The 23,561-nt window shown below is 31.5% G+C and overlaps 1 protein-coding gene across 1 annotated transcript in view; it reads left to right on the forward strand.

Annotated features, from left to right (window-relative positions):
* Positions 1–23,561, forward strand: part of LOC127698734 (neuroendocrine convertase 2-like) — a 40,615-nt gene that overhangs the window by 11,274 nt on the left and 5,780 nt on the right. Inside the window, exons 2-10 of the mRNA XM_052202377.1 lie at positions 472–576; positions 2,283–2,468; positions 9,546–9,654; positions 15,791–15,828; positions 16,894–16,970; positions 18,945–19,033; positions 19,726–19,901; positions 21,437–21,652; positions 21,925–22,025. Coding sequence (XP_052058337.1) covers positions 472–576; positions 2,283–2,468; positions 9,546–9,654; positions 15,791–15,828; positions 16,894–16,970; positions 18,945–19,033; positions 19,726–19,901; positions 21,437–21,652; positions 21,925–22,025 — 1,097 coding nt within the window. The remainder of the gene's footprint in view (positions 1–471; positions 577–2,282; positions 2,469–9,545; positions 9,655–15,790; positions 15,829–16,893; positions 16,971–18,944; positions 19,034–19,725; positions 19,902–21,436; positions 21,653–21,924; positions 22,026–23,561) is intronic.

Raw genomic sequence — 23,561 nt, forward strand, 5'->3', positions numbered from 1 at the left:
GTCTCTGGTGGATAGTAGTCTAATTGGCAATCATATCAAATCTCCTTATTTTTATCATGACGAAATGTTTTGCTTATCACTATTTCTATACAGTCCATTCTTAATCTATGTCAGAGAAAAGTTCACTCTCGTTATTTTACAAATAAAAGATCTAGACCTTACAAAATTATGTTTAAAAATATAAAAAAGGCAATGACAATTATAAGTCGAAGAAGACAGGACAACAAAATATGCAAAAGAAATTATACGAAAAACAACAGTCCACCACACGTTACACAGAAGTATAAAAATTTAGCGTAACAAACACCACCGAATGGAACATTTATGTAAAACGCTTGTTATTTGAATACTAATAAAGTTATTCGCCAGCTACATATGCAGATTCTTTCATTTTTATTTTTATTTGAAATTTTATTGTTTTTTCAGACAAGTTGTTTCTAATAATGTAACATATTCTCTTTTCCTTTTTAGTTGCTGGGTTCTCAAAGAGAGTTCCACTTTACACACGCAGCCGTACCACATATACGAAGCCGCAGAAGTATAATTCACACACGTAAACTTAAAGCACATCCCATGGTAAGTATATTTTTATATTCAAATGGTTTTTATGTATCATATTTTTCTTTTGGACAATTTCATTGGCACTACAGTATTATGAAAGCTTTGAGAGTAAATCAATTTACTATTTGCCAAACGAGTGTGAATATCATATGTTGACCGGGACCTCAAATTATTTTTTTTTAATTTTTTATTACCTTGTGTTAATAGGTTGCTGTCAAATTATAACCTCATATGTTTTTTCTAATTAATATTTTTTTATTTTACTCGTTCATGAAAATGGTTTTATGTCTTCAGAAACCTAGATATTGTCTTGTTAAAACGTACAGGTACTCTCCTCAATTCTACATGTTTAATTTGTCCAATTAAAAATAATTGAGGTATTTTTGGTATTTTCAAAACAGAAAACATAAATAAAAACAGTATATTACACAAAATCTACGGTTGCAAATATTTCTGAAGAATTTTAATATATTTTAGTATATTTTGCATAAATTTCAGAATGCATAACCAATTTCCACATATATATTCTATGCGTTCTTATTCTAACGCGATTCAAAAAAAAAGAAAAAAAGAGGAACACATAATGCAATTGAATCAAATGTTTTGTAAATTTGTTTTTTCAAATATTTTGTTGTTTCCGACCTTTTACTTGTACCGCGAGAACAATATTGATCGTTATCAAATGATGTACTTTCAACAGTATTTTAGATCGCGGTGTTTTACTTTACTGTTTTGTGAAGTCATTGGCTAGCCTATCACATTCAATATATCTATATATAATTGGATATTAATCTTGTATCCTTTCTTTTTTATCATGTGTAGGATTTCTATATATCTGATAAACAGACAAATTAGATGTTGTGATCTGATGTACAAAGGACGTTCGTTATTATTTATCTCATTTATAAATATATTACCACATAATAACTGTTTACGTCTGTGCTATCACAATGACGTCCAATAGATGACTTTTTCTTATTTACAATTAGCTAAATACGTAAATGTACAATGCAAATAATCGAATGTCGTTTTTCATTTCAAAATTGTTATGAATGATAGATGAAACGGATAGCTTATAACTGTTTGGTAAGATTTGTGAGGATGGAATGATTGTTGGAAATAAATGTTTTGTCAGTCTTAATCAAACCCGATCCTTGTTGAAAAACACATAAATCTTGTCGTCAAATGAAACAATTCCATGTTGCTGTTTGATGTATAGCATAAAGTACAAACTTTTGTACGTCATTCCTGTTAATCTATATCACACTTGTTTTATAGTAGAGCTGCTATGTAATTACGCGTGTCATTGTCCATTGTGTGAAATAAAACTTTTAAATCATGTCTCATATCCACTAAAAGCACAAAATGCTTTAACTATATATATACAGCTTATATAACTCTTTGTAACTAGTCGTGTGATCTATAGACGGTTCATTTTTCCAAATCTTCCAAAAGACTCCGTGTATGGTTTATGTCAAGGAAATCAGATTCTTAAAAAGTTAAAACTATTTCCGTGACTGTAAAAACGACCCCGATTTATATGTAATTGTCGCTTTCATAATTCATGTTTTTATATGAAGTCCATCTTTTATACAAAAACATGACAGTCCTTTGTAGAAGACAAACAGATTAAACACATAAGACTCTTCGAGCACAAACACAATGTTTGTACTTGTAAATAAGATAATTGTATTGTATTGATATACCTTTTCTCTTTAAAGGTAAAAAGAGCTATACAGCAAACTGGATTTAGACGAGCAAAACGAGGATTTAAGCCTAAGATACGAGGAGTTCCTGTATCCGAAATACGTTTAAAGGACCCCGAGTCAGCCAAATTATTGGACTATTCAAAATCTTATAGCTATGCAGAACCTCAGGATCCTTTATTTCAAAAAGAATGGTATTTGGTAAGTTAGCTATATAATGTAATACCTTTGTCCCTTTTTTTTAATTAAAAGGTGTATGAAGAACACAATTAACTTTATGAGTAGGATTACTCTTCTTTGAGACAGCTGCTTTATGCTTTGCGCATCTTTATTTGGCACAGGAGTACCTTTACAGGATCGAAATTCTCGATAACTACCATCAGAAATTAATAAATGTCCAAGATACCATCGAAACTGCTTCATTATAAAAAAATCTACTCTCAATGAGCTTTTTAGGCAGACACTTTTGAGTCAAGCACCACAAAATATGACAATCAGTAATCATGTGTCATTGGAAGAAAATAATTTGAAGTTGGATGTGTATGAGTCAGACATTAAAAGACACCAAAGCAGCTGAAAACAGCATCGAAAACAGGGAGATTTCGAACGGAAAAAACAAAACAAAAACAAAAGATTGTGTAGTATTGTTGTAACGTACTAATCAACCTGTTCAGTGGTTGTCGTTTGTTGATGTGGTTCATAAGTGTTTCTCGTTTCTCGTTTTTTTTTATATAGATTAGACCGTTGTTTTTCCTGTTTGAATTGTTTTACAGTAGTCATTTTGGGACCCTTTAAATAGCTAGTTGTTCGGTGTGAACCAAGGCTCCGTGTTGAAGGCCGTACTTTGACCTCTAATTGTTTACTTTTTATACATTGTGACTTGGATGGAGAGTTGTCTCATTGGCGCTCATACCACATCTTATTTCTAATCATCAAAGGAGACTTTAGGATAAGACAACAGTGTCGTCTCTCTGAATTCTAAAATAAAACAGTGTTATGAATCTCTAAAATAATATCTAACAAATGTCAACGAGTAACCAGTTTGTTAGATATCAATATTTTATTTTTGAATTTTGTCTGAAGTATTTGCCTACAGTAAAATGTCTTTTTGTGTACGGCTTTGGATCATATTTTATTCGCTCAAACATGTAAATTTCATTATATTTATTACGTCACAGTACCACCACAACTAAACTAAAGGGTCCAGGTTTTATCGGCTTTTTTTCTTTATCATGAAAACTAAATAAAATTTGAAAGGATTGAAGAATTTCACTAGTTTTGAAATATCAGGGACACTATAATGCCTCTTATCCCGTCCTCATTTCCTGGAATGTGAACTGAATTAGAATTATCACCCGGTTGGTACTTACATGGGCAACACGGTGGGTACCTCATGTGGAGCAGGATTTGCTTACCCTTCTGGAGCACCTGAAACCGCCCAAGGTTTTTTGTAGGGTTCGTGTTGTTCATTCTTTAGTTTTTCTATGTTGTTTTTTTTTTGTGTACCGTTGTTTGTCTTTTCGTTGTCTTTTCGTTTTTTGCCATGACATTGTCAGTTTGTTTTTTGCCATGACATTGTCAGTTTTTTTTCGACTTACGAGTTTGAATGTCCCTTTGGTATCTTTCGCCTCTCTTTTATCATGCATTTTATTTTCGTTTGCAACATGACTATTCTGCCACCCAAACAATTCAATTTGGTACAGATCTATCTAAAGTTGTTTAAGTTACAACCATAACATCTCAAACAATGACTCTTATAAATGTTTCATGTCAAATGCTATTCCGTCGTACGTCAGTTTCCTAAGACACCAATAAAAATTACTGGTTTTTATTTCCCATGTGATAGGGAAAAAATTGTTTTTCTCAAGCAACGCCAAAGCATTTTTCTTCACGGTTGACTTTTGTAAATGCTTGACAAATGATTTTTAGTGAGATCACGTAATAACAAACATCGATCATACTTAAATTGTCGAAAAAGATTCCATAGCCGTGCTATAAACGGATTATAGTCTGCTCTCTTGGTCAATTTATCATCCTCAATGACACTGAATAGACATACGGCAACAAGAGTTACGACGAAAACCAAGAACATTTTGTGTTCAAATGAATGCCAGTTTCTTTGCATCTTTCTAATCATCATGAAGAACAAAGCCAGTGTCGGAAATTAACAAACCCTGTGACGGAAATTAGTAGAGTATTGTACATTATTTTTTTTAATCTTTATCGAATAAAATGAAGAATAGATGAATTTAATATATAAATGTCGCTTATTGTCAACATTCAGAAAGAAATATACGCATATAGTCAACCATATATAGCAAGTATATGCAAAACACTTACAACTTGAACTGAAGCAAAGCGAAATTATTTAACCAAAAAATATGTATGTTAGAAAAAATTATTTTAATAAATGCGATACTCTGTCCTACATGTGACCAAACAATCTGATGATAAAATACCAGTCCAATGAATAATCGTCGTGTCTGTTGAATTAAAAGTTTTGCAGTCGAAGCAATTGCGCCATCACCAGTTTATTAACTCTTTTATTTGAGAGAGAAGAAAACATTATCTGTAAAATGTTACAAAACAATGGATTGTAAAGTACCATAACAACGCGTAAATCTGTTTAACTGTCATTACTAAGAGAGTTAAAATCGAAGAAGACTTTCGAATTAATTGGAAAATAATTACTTTGTATTTCATAAACTTCAATGGAAATGAAATTTAAAATGCGTAGGCCGGATTGAATATAATTGCAGCTCTAGGCCGGATTTCAATATAATTGAAACTCTATCTAGGATTAAATACTTAAAGAACAAATTAAAAGGAAAAGAGAAACAAAATCAATAAACACACTCTGTCATAAAAAATTGATAAACAATTTAGTTAAAATTGGAAACAAAAATCTAGACTGTCAAATTGTTCTCGACAAAAGCAAAGAATGACATAGAAATTATACAAAATAAGAACGAGAATTATTCCTTTAAAAATATCTAAAATTTCAAAGTGATTATAACAAAAATAACAAAAACACCGAACTCCAAGGAAAATTCAAAACAAAGAGTCCCTTATCCCTAACACATCATTACAAGCTTTGAAGGGTTTTGAATTATTGTTTTTTCTTATATAAATGATACCGGAAAACAGGAATCATTAACCGGTTTGACCAAACACTGGTAGCATACTATGGGCCATTATGAAACGATGCACTGGAATACCATTTCAATAATGCCTACTGCATCTTTTTTACTGTTTGATTGCATATGCAAATTTTAACGGATTTTTATTCAAACCCCTTTTCTGAGAGGAAAGTTCTCCAGTCTTTATTTTATTTATTTCGATGCTATTTGTAGTTGATGGCTTCCAATACTGTAACATTTTCCCCATAAAAATATATTACTTAAACGTACTTGAAGCAAACCCCTTCTACTTTAAAAGAAGCAAATATGGTTTACATGTTCATTTTTTTTCATTTGTGACTTTAACTTTTAATATTTACCAATATCAAAAATTGTCATCCCCTTTTATAAGTCCCGGGTTTTTTGCTGTGACATCCCTAAAAGATAAAAAAATGTAATTTATAGATAAAATTACAGTAACTTTTTTGTCAAATATGGTCCTCTAACTCCTAACTCTCAGGAGCGCATCCCTCCCCCTAACATCAAATCCTGGACCAGATGTACTCACCTGCTGTAATAGGTTATATCCCAGATGCTGTTGAACCTGTATTCAAAATGTTTTCGGTTTTTTTAACGAAATTCCTATTTTCAACCTACTCTAAAAATTGGAATTTTTCCAAAATTATTATTAGCTGAACTTAATATAATTGTTTGATATTTATTTCTTCTAAAACAAATAAGACAAGCAATGACCAGAAGCATATGAACCCTAACATTTTTTAAAATATGTAGTCTGAAATACTGTAAACCAACTAATTTTTGCGAGCGATTTATTTTCGCGACTTTCGCGAGTAGAAAAATAACGCGAATATAAATCGTCGCGAATATGTAAAACTTGGATATTTCCTTATTTAACTGCATCAAACAAATTTGAAAATCGCGAAATTAAATCGCTGCGAAATGGGCTAGACAGGGCTAAACGCGAAATAAAGTATCCACGAAAATAAGTATATATTTTGAGGCATCTCCCATATCATTTGTTTATTATTTGTAGTTGGTTTCTTGCGTTCTGTTGCACCATTGACCCTGGTTTAGGGGGCGGTAACATGTTTAACCTTGCCACATTCTATATGTTGAAAAATAAGGAGATGTGGTATGAATGCCAATGAGACAACTATCCAACAAAGTTCAAATGATGTGGATGTAAGCAATTAAGGACAACAGTACGGCCTTCAACAATGAGAAAAACCCATACAGTAAAGTCGGCTATAAAAGGCTACGACATTTTCTTGTCCCAAGTCAGGTGCCTGCAATTTAGTGGTTTTCGTTTGTTGCTTTATATACTTCTTGTTTTTCGTTAATTGTTTTGTACATTAATCAGTTTTCTTTTTTGAATTGTTTTACATTTGTTATGTTTAGGCCTTTTATAGCTTGCTGTGCAGTGTTAGTTTTATATCATTAAAACATTATTTTTCACACATTAGATTATGTTTTGAATTGGCAGCCATAACGTCAAGTGTGTTGATGGCGTTTCGTGTCGTATTTCATCGTGTCACAAAGTTTCTACTTAAAATGACACCAAACGCTTGTTTTTAGAATACACACTCAAGGCTTATTGAATTATTAATTGCTTTCTGCATTTAATGCTAATGTTTTTGTGATATGAATAGTATTGAGTAGCATGTGAATGTTTGCGAACTATGACGTAGATAGTAACTTTACTTTAAAGTTTCTGTTAGATTGTTGCAATATATTTTCCGGTTCACGCGAATTGTCATTAGTACCTATTGCTTTTATTGATATTAGTGGTAATGGACGATGAAAAATGTGAACCGATCCCTGATTAATTCAAGAATGCACGCGAAAATATTCAACTAATTGATAGACGAGAGCTTCCAAAACAACTCTTTTTAGTCGAGCCTATTTTGAATATACGTTCAAGCCTAAGTCACTTGTAAAAATTGTCCTCCTACGTTTAAAGCTCCGTTAGGTAACGTATCCCCCATCTTTTCTACTGTAACGTGAGATATGCCGATGGATTTGCTGACAGAACATTTTGCAGTTTACTGATACTATCAATTATTTTATCCGATGTTGATTGTTGGCCCTTTAGCGACTGCAAACCTGAAATTGAATTAAATTATTGCAATTAAATTGTCCTGCCCTTTACAAGATTGGCGCAGGCTATCACTGCAAAGATGAAATACAGTGTTTATTCTGCCACTTTGTCATGTACGGCCTTCTGGTTGCGTATCTAGGAGTGACATTTGGCAAGAAAGTAAAATGCAACTTCCTCTCCATAAAACCGTTCTATTAACAGTTCATAAAAGAAATTCAATCAAATCGGCCCCCTAAGCGATGGTCACCATTACCAATTATCTTATCCAGTGCTAAGCAACAATGAAGGTTCATTAGAAGACACAAAAGGGAATGAATAATATGTAATTCAATCTATGTAGATAGAAATCAATGGACTTTGTCCACATAATGACTTATGATTACAAATTCCAAAAAAAGGTAATATTCCATAAAATGCAAAAATGAAGGATGGAAGAAACAAAAGAAAAACGACCATAATTTCTGTATTAAGCCTAAAATACCAATATCCAAATGGACACTATTTCATAAAGAAAAGTGCTGTCATAGCAAAAGCTGATCGAAGAACATTTCTAAATAAAATATCACAAGACCTTTTAAAGAAACTTAAAGGTTTTTAGCCATAGAAATAAATTGGCCGATGTTGTATGGTAATTGTAGTAAATCATCAATACTGTTTCATATGTCAATTATATACACTTATAGTAGAAGCAATGTCTTGTAATATTAAGTTTCTTGGCTTCCAAGCGTCAAGTAATCAAATTCTTTCTTTTCATGTTGCCTTGATAAGCATTCGACTTTAGTGTTTACCGCATTTTACAAGTCACTGATTATCTTGTAAAAACCTTTCTGTAGACTTTGATTTAATTTCCGTCTTCTTATTCGATTTGAGTTACTTAGTATGACATAATATTGATCCTTGTTACAAAAAGCCTAAAATATTTATGATATAAAAAAAAAAAATTTCTTGCAGTATAGAAATTAGGAGATGTTGTATGATTGCCAATGAGACAAGTATCCATTAAGACAAGGATGTCAAAAATTACAGGTCACTGTAAAGTAAGCTATAAAAGGCCACACGGTAAAAAGAAATATGAAACAATTCAAAAGTATCTGATTATATAGACATAAGAAGATGTGGTATGAGTGCCAATGAGACAACTCTCAATCCAAGTCAAAATTTATAAAAGTAAACCATTATAGGTCAAAGTACGGTTTTCAACACGGAGCCTTGGCTCACACCGAACAGCAAGCTATAAAGGGCCCACAAAAATTACTAGTGTAAAACCATTCAAACGGGAAAACCAACGGTCTAATCTATAAAAAAAAAGGGGAAACGAAAACACTTATGAACCACATCAACAAACGACAACTTCTGAACAACAGATTCCTGACTTAGGACAGGTGCAAACAATTGCAGCGGGTTTAAACGTTTTAATGGTACCAAACCTTCACCCTTATCTGAAACAATAGTGTAACATCACAACATAGAAAGACACACTATAAAATATCAACTGAAATGGCTTAACTCAATCAAAGGACATATTAACACCAGTGAACATACACTGAACAAATAAATTTGATCTATGCTACAATGTAAATACATAATAAATAAACTAAGGGAAGAATAATAAAAGTAACATGTTATACCGCTGTGAAATCAGGGTATGGTGTACAAATTTTTTGCACCTCATGTTTGCGGTATACCATCTTTTTCGCAAGTTTATTGTTTTCTGTTTGGTATTAAATTAATAATAAAGATCCATTTTGTCACATCTTATGATCCGTTTATTTGGAAATCGCCAATGGCAGTCAGCAGGGTTTAAGAACATCCGTTGTTCGACCTGTTAGTCAAATGCTTTTTGTCTAAATACACTTTTTCACTTTTTTGGTCTTTTGGAAAATGTTGTTTGTGCTGTATTTAGACCCCTCTACCAAGAAACTGTTTTGCATGCACACGTATAAAAATTGCGGTTTTTATCCAACGCAATCATGGGTTTGAACGTTGTTTTCAATTTAGACTTATATATATATATATATATATTCATATGGTTTATTTCAGAAAAATGTTGGTCAGTCTGGAGGAAAACCAGGGCTAGATTTAAATGTAGAAATAGCATGGGCAATGGGGTATACAGGCAAAGATGTTACAACAGCTATAATGGACGATGGTAAGTTGACAGTTATTGCAAATTATGAATTGCCTTAAACTAACATAATGATATAATTAATAATTTTATGATAAATGATTTTAAGATTTCAGCCTTTAGCAGAACATCACCCGTTGTTTTTCCAATGAGATTTCGCTAAATCGCGAATAGCTTTAGTTTTAAGTGTTTTGTTCATTTACGTTTTCTCTTGTCTGTACAGGTGTTTAATGAAATATCATTAATTGTAATGAGTGTGGTATACTGCAATAACATTATCCGTCCACAAATTTCGTTATATTTTACTTAGCTTTTGTGTTATTACTATGTTTATTACTATGTATAGGACATTTGTTATTGTTGTTATGCATTATGAGTTTATTCATTCAAATAAGATTTGGTTTTGAAGTTCGGTTGCACCTGTAGAAAACTTATTTCAAACGGGATAGCACATCCTCATTTTTACGGAGATGTTGTTTACCGTGCCCAGAAATTTAGAAACGATCCTGGTAAACTTATCGATCCTTTAAATAAACTTATTCTATAAAAGGTTACCAATTCAACACTGTCATTAAATCTTTGAATGTTGTTTTTATTGGTATTAATATTGATTTTGTTATCAGTAAATTAAAAGCAAACTGAATATTATTGTTATATACATATGCACTTTCATTCATGGATCTACAATCTGTCGACTCCTGTATCTTGGCATTACACAAGGTCATGTTTTTCTCTGACTGTTTATGACGTTTTTCAACTAAATCCATTGGATGTTGGATGTGTACTGATTGATAATTTAGTCTTAGATGCATGTTTTTTTTTATGTTTGTTGTTATTGGCTTTGATCTAGCTGTCAGTAACTTCAAGTACTCTCAGATCTGTACATTTAGTGTCTTTTTGTTGTTGGGATGTACAAGTACCCGGTCACGTCCACGTGCTTTTTTTTATATGTATTTCTATTTGTATCCATCTGATGAGTTAAGCCTTTTTCAACTGATTTCAACCCCGCCACATTCTGTATGTATGTTCCTGTAATTCAGGGGTTGTTGTTTGTTGCTGTGTTACATATTTGTTTTTCTTTCATTTTTTTGTACATTTAATAGTTAGGCCGTTAATTTTCTCGTTTGAATTGTTTTACATTTGTGATTTCGGGGCCTTTTTATAGCTGGCTATGCGGTATGGGCTTTGTTCATAGTTGAAAGCCGTACGGTGACCTATAGCTGTTAATTTCTGTGTCATTTGGTCTCTTGTGGAGAGTTGTCTCATTGGCAATCATACCACATCTTCTTTTTTATATTAGCTTAACAAGTTGTTGTCGCCCTGGTAAATTTATTCAGTTTGGAGTGTGTGGTATACAAAAGTCATACTGCAATAACACTGTTCGTCTATGACAAGCCGTTCTCGTCAAAACTATGTTTAAACCCTTTTTTCGAAAAAAATACACACTGAGAATTAAAAAAAACCACACTGAGATTTAAAAACCTAAAATAATACACTGAGATTTTAAAGTTACACAATGAGATTTAAACAAAATGAAAAACACACACTGAGAATTCAAAATTACACACTGAGATTTTAAAAAGACGCACTGAGATGAAACAAATTGAAAAACACACACAGAGAATTGTTAATCACACACTGAGATTTCAAAAAGACACACTGAGATTTCAAAAAGACACACTGAGATTTCAAAAAAGATATACTGAGATTAATATGAACATTACTAATGAATATTCATGAGATGAATAATTCAACAGATTAATATCTTGGTCTTCTTTTATGGTGAAATGCGATTCCTTCAACCACCATTCGTAATAAATTTCAAGACTTAACATCGTCACATATTCATAAGTTTGTTGCTAACAGTGTATCGGGATTTTTTGCTTAGTTTAAACAATATTTATTCAGATAAATCAACATTAAACCATATTATACAAATGAAATAAATATTAAGGATTCAGAAACAAGCAATTTGATTTTACAAATCTGTCTCCTTTTACAAAAATAATACACTTATTGAACAATACATAAATATAATTACTGGCATGCTCTGTAATAAATATATGAATATGAAAAAGGTGGAAAATATTAAGAGAAGAAGAAAAAATAAAAAAAATAAACATGAATTTTTGTAATGTATACAGTGTGAAATGCTTGGGTTCCTATTAAATGATGAAGCATTAACATCAAAGGTTAAAACGTTTACTTTTGATAATATATTTTTTGCCTAAAACTGTTTAAACATGGGTCCCTTTTCAAAAGTCTTTCAACTGTTACCCTGATTTCGCAAGGTAATCTTTTATATTTTTGTTAAGTTTATATGCTATAAAAGGCACGGTGGTTAAAAATTTCACTGCATTGTTTGTCTTTTTGCAGATTGTTCCAATGTTTTCTTATAATTTTAATAAAGTTTTTCACCATTTGGTTATATTTTGTAATGAGAGTAAATTGGTATTTTTCTTGTTCTATTGGTCTTTAATAACGTAGTTTTTCTATACGTTGTATTTCTAATGTTTTTTATAAAACATTTGGCGCCAAATTGAAGGACTAACGAGTTCTGTCCCCTAGTTGTTTTAAGCTTGTAATAGATTCAGATTTAGTATGCTAATTAGATATGTGCGCATAAAAAGTGCGCATAAATCTCAGTGTGTAATTTTAAAGTCTCAGTGTGTAATTTCAAATTCTCACTGTGTGTTTTTCAGTTTATTTCATCTCAGTGAGTCTTTTTGAAATCTCAGTGCGTAATTTTCAATTCTCAGTGTGTGTTTTTCATTTTTTGTAATATCAGTGCGTCTTTATGAAATCTCAGTGTGTAATTTTTAATTATCAGTGTGTTTTTAGGCTTTTTAATCTCAGTGTGTTTTTTTTGTTCAATTCTCAGTGTGTAAATTTTTCGAAAAAATGGTTTAAACATAGTTTTGACGAGAACGGCTTGCATATCCGTCCACAACTTTCGTTATACATTTTATTCGGCCTTCCTATTTAACAATACTTTATAATACACACTAAGCATGGAATTTTCCGGCAACGTCTTATTTATAAACGAGTGGGGGGTATACTTTGCACGATATCGCGTGCAATTTCTTGTTGCATTTGATTATAAATATTAGATGACAAAACCGATATACATTTAATCATCTTATGTCATAAAGATTTACCACTCGCTTGTTTCAAATGATGCCTTGAATAAAAACGACATATGCTGCAGAAAAAGGCGTGAACATAGATGTTCTTTCAGTATTAGTTAAGAATCAAAGAAAGCATTTGATTTTGGAAATAAACAGGTGAGAATCTTGCCGCATCGTCGTCGAGTACTGATACAAAATTAAAGCACTTTGCCATAATAAGGTTTTGTGATTCGTATTTAACGTGTATTGGTTGGTTTTTGTCCTCAACGTGTATTGGTGGGTTTTAACTTATTATTGATAATTTTCATCATCAATTCTGTTGACGTATTCAGAGAAATATTTCATCCTTAAGCTGACATTAACATTTGCACCATTTAATTTCTGTCATATTGAATTTAGCTTTGCCTTTGTAATATGACAAAATTCATAAGCCACATCAAAAAGGTTTATGAAACTTATTACATGTGACTTTAGTATGAAGACACAAACAATAAAGACGTGATTTTACCACAATTAAACATTAATTACAGCTTCGTTACAAAATAGAAACTTTGGTTAATGTTTTATTCTATTAGAGTAATAAAAAAATATGAGCCCATAATCATTTTGTAAAGTTACGTTTATGACAAAATGAATGTCAATTAAATAATGTATTGATTCTATTATAATTTGCATTACCATTAAATTTTACAGTGTCATTACCCTGTGAAAACCTTCAAAAACGCTAATGAATAAATCAACCAATTGATTAAATGAATTTATGAATTATTTAAGAACTCAAATGTATTGTAAAATTGTGTGAAAAGACTTAATGAATTAATAAATTGCGAAAATTATTCAAAGAATACACATTGAGGGCACAGATAAACACTAGAGTTAGATGATTCAACAGTTTAGATTTGAGATACCGAGGCAAGAATAGTTCCCGCACTTTTTAGCCCATAGCACATCATCGCTCATCGTTTTCTTACGGGATTTCGTATTGTCCAAAGAATTTGATTAAGTGTTTGTTGTTCGTTTCTGTTGTCTGAATATGTGTTTCTTGGTTTTGATTGGCCTTTGGATTTGTATTTGGATTTGGATTTAAACATCTTCAACTTTCTATTTATTTTACTATACAGACATTTATATCCAATGGGATGCTGCAATGAATAAGGCCATGTTGATTTTTACGAGCTACGTCTTCCGCGAGGGAAGCCCAATGTTTAGAAATAGAACTCTGTTTCCCGCAAGAAGCGTCTTTGATTTTGCGAGATGCACCAAATAAGCAAACAATCTCTAGGAAGGGACATAAGTGGTGGCCTCGTGTTAGGAGGGTCTATAATTAACACACAATGCATTTTTTTCAATAAGCGGACGCTTATCTAGGGCAGTTGCATTCCTTAGGTTAACTTAAATATAAGAAGATGTGGTATGAGTGCCAATGAGACAACTCTCTATCCAAGTCACAATTTATAAAAGTAAACCATTATAGGTACGGTCTTCAACACGGAGCTTTGGCTCACACCGCACAGCAAGCTATAAAGGGGCCCCCAAAATTACCAGTATAAAACCATTCAAACGGGAAAACCAACGGTCTAATCTATATAAAAAACGAGAAACGAGAAACACTTATGAACAACATCAACAAACAACAACTACTGAACATCAGATTCCTGACTTAGGACAGGTGCAAACAATTGCAGCGGGTTTAAACGTTTTAATTGTACAAAACCTTCACCCTTATCTGAAACAATAGTGTAACATCACAACATAGAAAGACACACTATAAAATATCAATTGAAATGGCTTAACTCAATCAAAAGACATATTAACACAAGTGAACATACACTGAACGAATAAATTTGATCTATGACACAATGTAAATACATAAACAATAAATACATTGTTTTTCATTCTAAACAGTCCTTTCTGGTGTTGAGGGAGTAAAACACCAATAATCAATCAATCGTGTACAATCTACGTTCATCTTGTTAAATGGTGCATGTTTCAAATTTAAAATGAATAGGAATTAAATAATAGCTTTTATTCCATAATCATGTTTGGTACAATGGAAATTGAATTTGTTTTCATTTACGATGGGCGTTAAAACCTAAGTAACGAACATGTGATGACATACGTTGATTGTAAGCAACTAAAACGACGATTTAATTTTGGCTTTAACACAAAATCAGTATAGAAAATCTGTGTCCGTTTTCTTTATGCTTGTGTCGTCAATACAATGATTTTTAGATTAAAATCGGAACTTTTATCCCGCAGTAATTATTTTATTTGGAGTCAGTCTTGTATACCTAATATGGACAAACGTAATTTCATTACATTATGGAACTTTTTAATTACTGTATGATTAATTCCTTATTGATCTCATTTTTCCTTTATCATGAGAGATATTGATTGTTTACAATATGGTAAGAACTGGTATATGGTGCTTTCGTCTATCATTTAATGGTCTGCGTTTGGCTTCAAAATGGAATATGATATGAGAAATATGATATATAAATGGTGTAACATGAACAATTTGATATAAGTCATATTCTGTTTTTATTATATTTGGTAAAAATAAACCAACGAAATTCATAATTTTTAATGAATGTGGCTGATTATAGTTATAGTTGATGTCATTTTCGATCTGAGGAAAATCTTTTAATGATCTCAGTGACCACCTTGGACGTTGGAGACCATATTTGCGTGCTTATATAAATCATATGTACTGTATCACATTGAATAGAAAACAAAGGATCGTGAATTCACAATGAAATCTAATATTTTTTACGCTTAGTTATTCAAAAAATCTATATATTTGTAACTGCCTTGGTTGTCTCTATATTATATTGTATAACACATTCCAAACTGTTATTTTAATAATACGGGCATAGATTTCCATTACATTTGCTCTGATATAGTGCAGTAATGCTAAATTTAGGATGTAGAATTCATTTCACATTTAGAAATGTATCTCTTTTATTGATGTAAACAATTTACTCTATTTTTGTTCTACAATAATTAAGTTTAGATTGAATTGATTGTTTCAGGTATAGATTATTTACATGAAGATTTGAAGAATAACTATGTAAGTATGCTTGGGAGTAATAGAGGGTAATTTGTCCTCCCACTTAGTTTTCTATTGATTGCTCTTATGAAGAAAATTGATATCTTTAGATGTCAGCTTCAACGATTGTATGTTGAAGATTGCCGGCATCAATAGAGGATAGATTATATTACGCAAAATGAATAATAATTCTCCCTACAGACATTATTGTAAAGGCGAAATAATTATTTCGGTAATAGACTTTTGACTGAAATATTCCGAAGTTGTGTAGTTTATTCCCGAAACACTGAGCAAAAAAATTTTTGTGAGAGTATGAGAATTAGCCATATGACAACAATAGCAAGGTTATCAGCCTTCAATACGTCAGAAAATTATTGCCTTTTCTAAACGTTGACATTACAATTGTTATATCTGTAAATTGATTTTGTTTTTTATAATGTCACAGACATTAGTAACAAGATGGACACATATTTGATAAAATCGTACTAAAACCAATATTGCTTGTAAAATAAAAAGAATTATAAGAATCGTTTACTGTAAAAGAGAGGCGAAAGATACCAAAGGGACATTCAAACTCATATGTCGAAAATAAACTGAAAACGTCATGGCTAAAAAAGAAAAAGACAAACAACAGTACTCAAAACACAACACAGAAAACTAAACACTGAGCAACACGAACTCCATCAAAAACTGGGGGTGATCTCAGGTGCTCTGGAAGGGTAAGCAGATCCTTATCCTGATCCTGCTGTAAATTATTTCTGATATTTTGTCTAAATAGTAAAATTATATATAAACTCTATATCATTCATTTTCAAAGTATGAAGATGCTTGCAGTCATAAGAGAATAAAATTGAGAATGACTGGTTTTCTATAATACAATGTATTTTTGGTTAAATTACTACAAAATGGTATATAGCACGCCAATTTATATTGTCGGAATTATTCGTAAGAAGTTAGCGACCGGGGGACATTTCTCAAATATACGAGTTAGGTACCTTGTGGTATATTAAAGTATTTGGGTAATTTTTTTTCAGAGACAAGTGCCTGTGTTAAATTACTATCTTTTTGATTTTGTTTTTACCACAGAATGCAAAAGCAAGTTATGATTTTAGCAGTAACGACCCTTACCCATATCCACGTTATACAGACACATGGTTTAATAGGTAAGTACGGGAATGGATTCTTCAAGCAAAAGTTTTTATGGTACATTCATTCACACCATGTATGAGACAAGAGTGATTTTGCGCTGTAGTTGTTCAGATTGGAAATGTTTTCATTAACTTTATTTTGACAATAATCCTCTTTTCATTTTTACACGCGACTGTCTTATTCTAACAACAAATGAAGTTACATATGATGACATGTCATGTTTGTGGACTCTCGAGTTCAAATATTTTTTTTTTTGATATTCAATATTTTTCGGAGGAAAAAAAACTCAGTCAGGGCAATGTGGTTTTAAAAGTATGGACATCACTGTAAAACAGATATTAAAATATAACCTTTACATGTAATTATTAATTTCCCCATATGAAACTGAATATCATTCAAATGAAAAAGGACATTTTTATTTCTACAGAATTCATTTCCCTAATATGAACAAATATCATTATGTTTTTTTTACATTCTCATTCAGTAATTTCATTGAGTATCAATCATTCCGGAAAGCAAAGCCATGTTTAATTCCTTTTAACATGACATCGATCATAAACTTTCATGTCCTCTCCGTAGGAGATTTCTGTAAAAGAATCCATTATCTTTATAAGACAATCTCACAAACAGGAAGTTAATACTAGGCTTTGTTTTGTTATTCCCAATAAATTCTATTTCTCAGGATATATTGTTATGCGGATCAGACAAAATAGATTAGAACGGCAAATTTACTAACTAGTGATCTTTAAATATTTTTAGAACATATTAGACTCTGAGGATTGTTCTAATTAGAATGATTTAGATGAAAAATATATCAATTTTTCTCGATTTGCTCTCCCGGATTGCACTACTGTTTTAGAATGTTTTAAAGTTCATGTTCATGATTGACATTACTATTCTATCAATACCCGCAGAAATAATCCGTGTGCCTTCTAAATCAATTGAACTAATGCATTTTAGTATTGATACAGATTGTAGTGCTATTATATAATCATTTTGAGGAATATCATTTAGGTTGCATTAATCACATTTAATTCTAGTGCAGTGAATATGAAAAATAGCAATATGGACCAATTTAAACTAATAATCCTGCTATTAACCTGGGAAAGGCAATTAACCTGGAAAAACAATTAACTTTCGTTCTTGTTTGAAAAGGTTTTGAAAATCGAATTAAATGCTTTGCGCTAAAAATTGCTGTGTCTTATGAAATAATAAATATTAATTGATTTAATCCATAAAAATAGGTTACCACTTAAACATTTCTACTGATTAATGTACTTGTCCAAAATCTGTAACTTTTACACAACACGAGGACAAATTATGATATTTTCATTAGATAACATGGGAATATGAAATGACGAGATTAAAACTTATAATATTTGATTAATGATATCGTCTGGCATAAAATCAATTTCTTATAAATCCTAATTATTCATTTCTTAATAGAAGAAATATGAAATTCTGCAATAGAAACTTCAATTCCACATGTAAATGCATATGACTGATATACATTTTCACTCTAGATGGGTTCAATGATTTAAATAAACACCAATATTGCTAGTGCTTAAGAACTAAAATATTCATGTTATTCTTTGTGCTTGAAATTTTACAATTCATAAATTCTTCATTTTCTACTGAAAGAAACGTTTATCTCCTCTGGGTCCTTTTAAATTTGTCAGTGTTGGAACCCCTGCAAAGACAATTTAGTTACATTTTCATATTATTTGTAATCCAAAGTAATATTTTCGGATCTGTTATATTTGTAATTAAAATGTAAAAACAGTTCAATGATCTCAAAATTCCTGTTTCTTCGAAGTAATATATTCGACTGCAAACAGATGTCCTGAAAATTTATATATATATATATATATATCCATCTATCACAAATATAAATGAATAATTTAATTCATATAAAAATACTAACGAAACTTAAAAGAAGATTGAACATTAAGAATAAAATAAGCATTTTTTAAATTGAAATATTTCAGCCATGGTACACGTTGCGCAGGTGAAGTAGCAGCTGCACGTGATAACAATGTCTGCGGTGTTGGTGTTGCTTATAATTCCAAAGTTGCTGGTAAGTGTTTTATTAGGACAGCAAATTTTGTAGAAAAGACATTTTTATTAAATCTATAATTGAACATCATTATTTCAATTACTTCATGATAAAAAAATAAAACAAACAAACAAACAATCAAACAAGGCCGTACGGTGACCTATAGTTGTTAACTTCAATGTCATTTGGTCTCTGGTAGAGAGTTGTCTCATTGGCAATCATACCACATCTTCTTATTTTTATAAACAAAAGCTGATGTACTGTTCTGGCTTAGTTTTGTGCTCAGTTTCCGGATTAACCTTCACTAGGTAGTACAAATCCCAAACTTTAGTCAGCAAAAGAAGGATCAAGGCCTTTTTCATAATTTAATGTAAGTTGCTCCATTGAATATCAGCAATACAAGTATACCAAGTCAGTACACCATTGCGGGAAACAAAACTTTCCCAGTATTTTGATTTTTTCGTTTTTGTCTTCTAGTTTCGCGTTTTAAAATTGATGGTCGTGTATTTAAAAAAGCGTTTGATTCAAATGTGCCTCTTGTAAATCAGGGATTGTGACTGTTTAAGATGAAGTGCAGTTAAAATTAGGAATAATCAATACTAGTTGTGTCTTAATCAAAGTCTCGCTAGTGCTACTTTTCTTAATCATGTTGATTAGTTCAAAAAAAAAATATATAAATTCTTGTCTTCATAGTACCAAACTAATCATTTTAGGTCTGCGAATGCTAGATCAGCCTTTCATGACAGATCTTATTGAAGCTAATGCTATGAGTCACATGCCAAATGACATAGATATATACAGCGCCAGTTGGGGACCAACAGATGATGGCAAGACTGTGGATGGGCCAAGAAACATGACGATGAGAGCTATTGTCAAAGGCGTAAACGAGGTATGTTAATATTCAAAATAAATTGAAAATAGCAACATGTATACACCATACGTTTTTATCAACGTTGCTTAGTAATACCAGTTGGTTTTCAGTAGTCGGAAAATGTGTCCATGATGTTACCATTTGTCCTTTAGTAAGTGATTCTGCAATGAAACTATTCAAACTAAGAAAGTCAATGGAAATATATAGTTAAAATTTTGCCAGGCATAGATGACCTTGTAACTATTAAGGCCTTTTTCTTGTCTCGTTCATTTGGTATGAATTTTCTAGTCAATCATGGTTTTTACTGTTAAAGTAATATTCATTTCTGCGTGTGCATATCTCTATGGAAGATTTATTGCAGCCATCACTAAGATGATATGCATTGAATGTCTCCTAGATGATAGGGGACATGTTTCCCTTATGTGGAAGATTCAAGTTTAAGTTTTTCGAATTTTCTGCTGTTTAAAAGTACATATGTGTAATTTATGATCTTAATGCAACTAGTTGATAACATTGAATCAAGTTATCAGTATTAATACTGTTCAGCAACTCTCTGTACTGCATATACGATATTTCCTTCAAGCATATTAACATGTTTAACTTTGATATCTAATTCCTTATGTATCCGTAATATCTACCTTTGCTCATTACGTGGCCTGACATATAAGCGATCATTTGATCGTATCATGTGTAGTGGTTTGATATGCTTCTTATCTTAAATTATCTATTATAGTATGCAATACCAAACCTTTGATTACCGATTCATTTCATCTGGTAGTATGACATAATAGTGTTTGTGTCTTTGATGCTAAGATTTTTAGTTTCTTAAGAAGATTTCATCTACTTCAAAGAGACAGTATCCGTTACTGATAGCAAACTTTCTTTTTTCTAAAAGGCAAAAATATGAGACATTGGTAGTTTCTATCGATTTTCTAAACTAAATCCATTGTTTATACCAATGAAGAGATGGAATCGCATTAACACCAAAAGGGGGCGAGGCCCTGGTGCGTTGTCAGGTTAACTTGTAGTATATGAGTAACGCGACAGATTGTTTACAAGCCCGCTCATAATATCTTTCATTATGTTTCATAAACTTTTTTTCTTTTTTTTAAATTTTTTTTGGGGGTACAGTAATGTGCAGATCTCTTTCTATTTTAAGATGTACCATTGTGATTGATAATAAGTCCTGCTTTTTTGTTTTTAAAAACAAAATCTTTTTTATCACTTTTCATTTCCCATGCTCATATTTTGGTCACATTTCGCTATGATTTTCAGTTTCGTATTATTCATTCATCTTATTTATCAAAATGAGGAGATGTGGTATGATTACCAATGACACAACTATCCACAACAGTTCAAATGAAGTGGATATAAGCAATTACAGGCAACCATACGATCAGATAGTTTCTTATATTCATAGCAAATGTTAATTCTATTATGTCATAAACACCTTAAATCAGTATAAATTAAAAAAAAAACTCTCCGATTATTTTTGTTTAAAGACTATGCCGTTACAATCATTGTGACTGATAGTATAACTTTTGATATCATAGGGGCGACATGGCAAAGGTAATATATATGTCTGGGCTTCTGGTGATGGAGGAGCAGATGATGATTGTAATTGTGACGGTTATGCTGCCAGTATGTGGACTGTTTCTATTAACTCTGCAACTAATGATGGTCAAACGGCCGGATATGACGAATCATGCTCATCCACTCTAGCATCAACCTTCAGCAACGGTAAAAGCACACTGAGAGACGCTGGTGTGGTAAGACATATATTCCTGTTATTAAACTATAGTAAATAATAATATGTTTCACTGGTAATGATATTTTCAGTCAATGTGACATATAATTATCATTAATTAATGCATGGTTGACAAATAGACAAAATGATTTTAATTTTTTTTTTATCTTAGACAACTGTTTTTATGGTTATAGGGATTTCTATCTTTGTTGATGCTGGAAATAATTTTCCTCGTTTTTTTATGCCGATATATTGCTGTTTTTCTAATAATGAGTTATGAATATTTCTCCACAGGCTACAACAGACCTGTACAACAATTGTACCACGACGCATTCCGGAACTTCTGCTGCTGCACCGGAAGCAGCAGGTGTTTATGCCTTAGCTATTGAAGCAAAGTAAGCCATTATACATTTAACCAAATTATAAGCCTGGTATCTTTGATGAGTTTTTTTAATTATATAAATTTGAAAAATATTATTACATACATGAAAGATTTTTCCATTATTATTAAACAATTAAATGCTCATCTGCTGTTATTTGAATAGAGTGTGTATTAAAAAAAGTCTTACGTTGCAGTAAGTAAATAATTGTAGCAGGACTTCCGTATAACATTATCCGATACAGTGAACCAATGTCTTCATTGCTGAAGTTAGTCGTTAAAAAAGACCAATTCTATACAGTATGATATTTTTAGAATACCGTTGATATTTATAACAATTAGTTGTCGTAAATTGGCAGGCGTCATTTGTATTAAGGATATTGGTTTGTGATCTATGGGACATCAGAGACAATTATTTCTGCTACCAAGCGTTTCTGGTGATTAATACAATTTTTCACGGAGAATAAACATGATGGCGGATATTACGTACTGATAGTAAAGACAGAAGAATAATGAATTATCACTGTCATTACGTGTTGTTTGACACCTGAAAAGTTTATTGATATTTTTTCATATGTAATTAAATCAGAGATCTTGATGACGTAGATTTGCTGATTGATAGTTTTTAGAAGATAAAGTGAAATGTGAACCAATTATATCAGGTTTTTTTTAAATATATCATTAACATTCCTGTCATTTATGATCGATATCTTTAACAATCATTTTATTGCAAACGTTTGAATTTAGTCATTTGTCTGGTACTTGAAATCTTAAAATGCTGATAATCTTGTATTGTTTTACACACTAACACGATTTGGATTTTGCAATTGACAGTTTTTGCTAAATTTACCACGTGATAATGAAAATAAATTTGTCATTCCACGCTAGTTTTGGAAAATTAAGCTCTATGGTCGATCTTAAAACGTACATTAGGATTAAATTGTCAGTATAACATGAATAATACTAAGTTTGTCATAAAATGAGACTTACACGTCACACTAAAGAATGTAATCATTTGACTTTAACTCCCAGTTGTATGCATTTGTCCTTGAGAGCAGCTTCGTTCATCAGCAATTGTTTTATGAATGACAATGTTTTCTTCATTGTTTGTTCCATGGTAGTCTGTATTATGTCATCTTTTCGGAGCCTCTGGTTAATACCTTTTGAGTACTCTTTAAAAAAAATTGTACTGATAGTCGTCGCAATTGTCTGTACAAGTCGTTCTATTTTCTCCTTAATGACTTAACAGTTATAGTTGCCAAACCTTTTGGTGTAATTTGGTTTTTGGTTGGGTTTCCTTTTCTGTTTTGTTCGACTTTATCCTTTTCTGACACTCTCGTTGATTATAGCCTTTGGAAATACTACCACATTTGGAATGCTTCCAATTAATTTAAATAATATACAAAAACAATGTTTGTTTCCAAAAACAAATAACCAGCATGATCAGACGACAACGCCGTATGCTAGATACAATTTCTATTCCCATCTGTTTACATTATCTGTTTGTTGTAGGCGTATTGGAAAATCTCCAAGGACAAATTAAGCTCCTGTT

The sequence above is a fragment of the Mytilus californianus genome, unplaced genomic scaffold (assembly GCF_021869535.1).
Source record: "Mytilus californianus isolate M0D057914Y unplaced genomic scaffold, xbMytCali1.0.p SCAF_4, whole genome shotgun sequence".
NCBI lineage: Eukaryota > Metazoa > Mollusca > Bivalvia > Mytilida > Mytilidae > Mytilus > Mytilus californianus.